At 44.0% G+C, this 4,536-nt stretch overlaps 1 protein-coding gene across 3 annotated transcripts in view; it reads left to right on the top strand.

Moving 5' to 3' along the window:
* The first annotated feature begins 2,949 nt into the window (after window positions 1–2,949).
* shdb (Src homology 2 domain containing transforming protein D, b) overlaps window positions 2,950–4,536 on the top strand; it is a 340,171-nt gene continuing 338,584 nt past the window's right edge. The window contains exons 1-2 of one of the 3 annotated variants that reach the window (XM_072244071.1): window positions 2,950–3,698; window positions 3,984–4,305. In XM_072244071.1, the coding sequence (XP_072100172.1) occupies window positions 3,658–3,698; window positions 3,984–4,305 (363 nt within the window). In that variant the 5' untranslated portion in view covers window positions 2,950–3,657. The remainder of the gene's footprint in view (window positions 3,699–3,983; window positions 4,306–4,536) is intronic. The other 2 variants (XM_072244069.1, XM_072244070.1) reach the window with 2 other exon arrangements.

Here is a 4,536-nt window from a genome sequence, read left to right as displayed (position 1 = left end):
TACTAGAAAATGCTGCAAGTACTGAGCTGGTCAAGCAACAGTCTTGGAAGACAGAGAGTTAGGTAGATTGCTGATCTAAACTGGATAGAGAGCACCCATGTGGTTTGTGGCATTGTCAGCCCAGAAGTGGTAGAGGCTGACATAACTGCAAGAAACAACTGCTCTGAATTCCAAAGGCTATGAAATCTGATTTTTGAAAATAATGTGCATTTTGAGTCAGGAGAATTACATGGAGCTGAGGAGCAGTGAAATAAAATGGCACTTTCTCAGATCATATTGTTTTCCTGGCTCAGGTAGGCACTTCAGTGACTCTACTGTATTTTAGTGTTCCAATGAATGATCATGAACCATGTGAAATATTAGTTCTGTTTCCCTCTTCACTGGGGCTGCATCACCTGCTCAACATTTCTCATGCTTTTTGCTTCAGACTTCTAGTAGCCTTTTGCTCTAAGAGCAAAAATACTGTGAGTGCTCAATTGATTTAACAGCATCTGTGGAGAGAATAAAACAGAGTTGAGGCTTCAGGTGCATGACTCATCAGAAATGGAAAAGTGAGAAAACAGCAGACTGAGGAAGGGGTGGAGAGAACAAAGGGAATGGCCGCGATAGGGTGGGGACTAGTTATCCAAGTGACAGAAAGCTGTTGATACATTCAGAGGAGGATAATGAATGCTTGTTATTTGTAGGTGATCTGTCTGATGAAGTGTGAATAGGGGAAGATGAGAGGGCTGTAGAGAGAGCAAAAACAAAATTCTGAGCTGGAACTGTGAGCTCTAGAACACAGAGATGCTGGCAATTAGAAATCAAATGGAATGAAGTACTCAGTAGGTCAAGCTGTATCTGTGATGTGAGAAAAAGAGTTAAAGACAGATTACTTTACATCAGAACTGGCCAGGCAAAGCTGGCTATCTAAAATTGTTGAATTCAATATTGAATTCTGAGGGCGCAGTGTGTCCACATTGTTTTACTTTTGCATTAAAATTGGTGCTGTCTTTGACCATCTCTGGAGATACACTATTGGAGTTATTTTCTTCCTGCCTCCCGTCCAGCTTTCTTCCCATAAGTAATATCTTGCCAGCGCATCACAAAGATTCACAAATTATTCACCTCCTGTGATTAGCAAATGTGGCTGCTGAATAGGCCAATATAACAGAGCGCACCACACTTCTATACGAATCTCTTTGAGCCTTCTGTAGGAACCATGAGGAATAATTGGATTCTACTCAAGACTGAGCTCTCCCTTTTATTTTATCAGACGCCGGTCTCCTGGGATCTGAGCTTTGGGGTGCAGACCCAAGAGACCCTGGACTAGAGGAGCAGCAGTTCCATGTTGTATTGTAAACAAGTGCATGCATATTTTCACAGGCCAGTAATGTGATTAGCTGCAGTTAGGCAGGTATTTGACGCCAGATTTGGTGGCTCAAAAATAGGTCTGCTGTTGGTCACATTTCTGTAATGTAATTATTCCCACTACATAGACATGGACCCCATCCAGACAGGCATTGCAAGACCCAGCCCCACTATCAGTTAAGTAAGCTTTTCTGTTCTTGGCCTGGGGCTGTAGGTGATGTGCTGGCAGAGCAAATAGGGAAAAACTGCTTCCAGAGGCAGGAGAATCAGACACTGCCAAAGGAAAGATGAGGAGACATTATCATTACACAGCAAATCAGCGACACAGGTTATACAGATGCTGGGAATCTTGAGCACCATACACAGAAATTGCTAAAAGAACTCAGCAGGTGAGGCAGCATCTATGACTAGTTGACATTTTGGGATGAGACCTTTCATTAGGACTCAAGTTATTGAGATATGGAATGTTTTACCTAAAATAGTGATGAAAGTAACTCAAGCAAATTTTGTGAAGTTGAAGGGGTATTATTGTGGAGTCAGAGGTAGTAGTGTGGGAGTATGGAGACCTTGTCCAAAGATTCAGCACAGGCACAATGAGCTGAATGCCTTCCTTCAACGTTGCATGATTCCATAAAGGTGATTAAAGGCGAAGCATCCCCCAAACCTCTCACTGTGACATTCTCCACATAATAAGGTTGGCATTTCAGCAACAAAGGCAAAAACTTCAATCTGAGTCATGGCCTCTGTTTCTCTCTCCACAGATGCTGCCTGACCTGCTGACAAATCCATTATTTTCTGCTTTTTATGTCTAAAACCTTAACTTTAGGAGGGATGCTTTGCATTCAGCACTGATGGACATTGGAAAGATGACCGAAAACTTGGCCAAAAATGTGGTTTTGAAGAACAACAATGAGAGCTGCAAGATCAAAGGGTCATGGACTGCTGAATGTATGGCTGCCAATAGCAGGTAAAGGAAGTGGAAAATGCATAGAACACCAGACAGAGTTCATGGAAAATTGGAAAGAAACCCAGTACTCATTGTAACATAATCAACTAAAGTTAACAAATTAATCCGTGCTGTTCTTCCCCACACAGATCAATCCATTAAACATTAACATGACTCTAGACAGGCTGATATGCATCAAGGTCTGGTTCCTGTGGAATTATGTGAGGAGTCAGTGATGTTATGGTGAAACTATGTTAGAAATGATCATCTTTGTAAAATTTACCAAAGAAGGAGAAAACTTTGATTAAATTTTTTTCAGATTCAGATTCAGTTCTGATCTGCGTGATGGCCTTTTTGTGTGGTCATTTGCAAATCCCTTAGAATTTGAAAATACAACTTTAATTATAATATATGACAATTTATAAAATGGACTGTGTATCAGATGTGTATTTTCAAAATATTTCAATGGACAGGTCCCTTTTCTAAAGTCCAGTTGTTATTGTTGTAGAAAAAACCATTTTGTGAATGGAAAGATTCCACCAGGTGTAGAGTATAAAACCATTTTTGTTGTTGCTTGAGGGAGAAGTGAACTAGAGATAGCTTTGTGTGAGCTCGTTACTTTTTTATTGGAACTGAAATCTTATGGCTTTGAGCTTCAGTTTAATGCCATCTGCGAAACTGCATCGTTACAAACGCTCATTTACCAGCTGAGATTGTGCGTCCAAGGTCCTTTGATGGGACATCTGCTTACAAAGCGACACTCTCCCAAAGCTTCATGGTGATGCATCAGATAATGAGTATTTAATACTGGAAGATTCAGTTACGAAAAGAAAATCAGAAAAAAAATGCTGGTAATGTTACGCAGGACGAGCCCGGCAAACAGTTAACATTTCAGATCAACGAGCTCTCCTCAGAATGAGACCCTATTGTGACTGGAAGTAGAGAGCTGTGCTTGCAGAGTTCGCCTTTTTTGAACAGAAAGAGTGTTCGGTTAATGCTTTGCCTTCTCGCATGTGGCTGAAGTTTTTTTGTGTGTGTCGGCGAATAAAACCATTTGCCTACAGGAGCAGGCGTTCTTTCCCTTTAAGGAAAAGGGTGCAAGCGGGACTTGTGCCGTGGGTTATTGCTGCTAGACGTTTCACACCTTGAAGCTACGGGGGAGTGGGGGGGGGGGGAGAGAGAGGAGAAAGAGAGAGGGAGAGAGAGAGAGCGAGAGCGCGAGAGAAAGCATTCGATTGAGCTCCGTGGAGTTGGCCAGCCCCATCACTCTCCCATAGCCACTTCAGACAAGTCTGGAAACAGTACATTTTGACTTTCTGAATTTCAGTGGGAGGCATTCGCGAGACGGAGGGCCGAGGTTGATGCAAATCGTCACATCGCTGCAAAGAGCAGCGGCCAGCAGGTAACCAACTCTCCGTCTGGACGTGCTGTCGGGGGGGGGGGGGGTCCTCTTTTAATTGTTTGCCTCACAGCCGTAGAGTGCCTATTGTTTAAAGTAAAATCTAAACTGTAACATTGAAAGTTAAAATGGAACCAATTGATTTGGAAAATATTTAGCAGAACTGTTTAGATTGTTTTTGGAATAAATCGTGGGCTTTTAAATGATGCGTTCCCGTGTCTACAAGACCGGGATCGGTCAGTAGGTTTCCAATGAAATTAATTTTGTTGTTGTTGGTCAACTTCAAAGCAAATCCGCGGCGCCCGCGATGGCCCGGTGGCTGAAGGATTACTTGAGTTTCGGGAGTCGCAGGGTCCCGCCTCAGCCCCCCAAGCCCGATTACACCGAGAGCGAGATCCTGAGAGCGTACCGAGCTCAGAGGAACCTGGACTTCGAAGACCCGTACGAGGAGAACGAGCATCCGCCCGTCCCTTCCCAGCACCAGAAGCCAGCCTCCCCCGACATCAAGTATGTGTCTCCCAAACACCGGCTCATCAAAGTGGACAGCACCGATCTCGGCAGTCGGCCAAAGATACTGAGTACCGAAGAAGCCAAGGGTAAACCCGAGACTGTGAGTAGCAGCAGACCCAACGCGATCGCATTGCTCCCGTGTCACCTTCCAATCTGTGTGTGTGTGTGTAAAACTTGTGGACAACGTCAGGGTGAATAGTGAAAGTGTCTGGGGTACATTTTCCGCGCACTTTATCAACGGTGAGGCACCTGTCACACGCCTGTGGAACGGGTTTCACCCTTTGAATTGGCGAGCGTGGAGTTAGTGTGTCAGTCACCCTGCTCCAAGCAT

This window comes from Mobula birostris, chromosome 26 (genome assembly GCF_030028105.1).
Source record: "Mobula birostris isolate sMobBir1 chromosome 26, sMobBir1.hap1, whole genome shotgun sequence".
Taxonomy (NCBI): domain Eukaryota; kingdom Metazoa; phylum Chordata; class Chondrichthyes; order Myliobatiformes; family Myliobatidae; genus Mobula; species Mobula birostris.
This window is presented reverse-complemented; position numbering and strand designations above follow the sequence as displayed.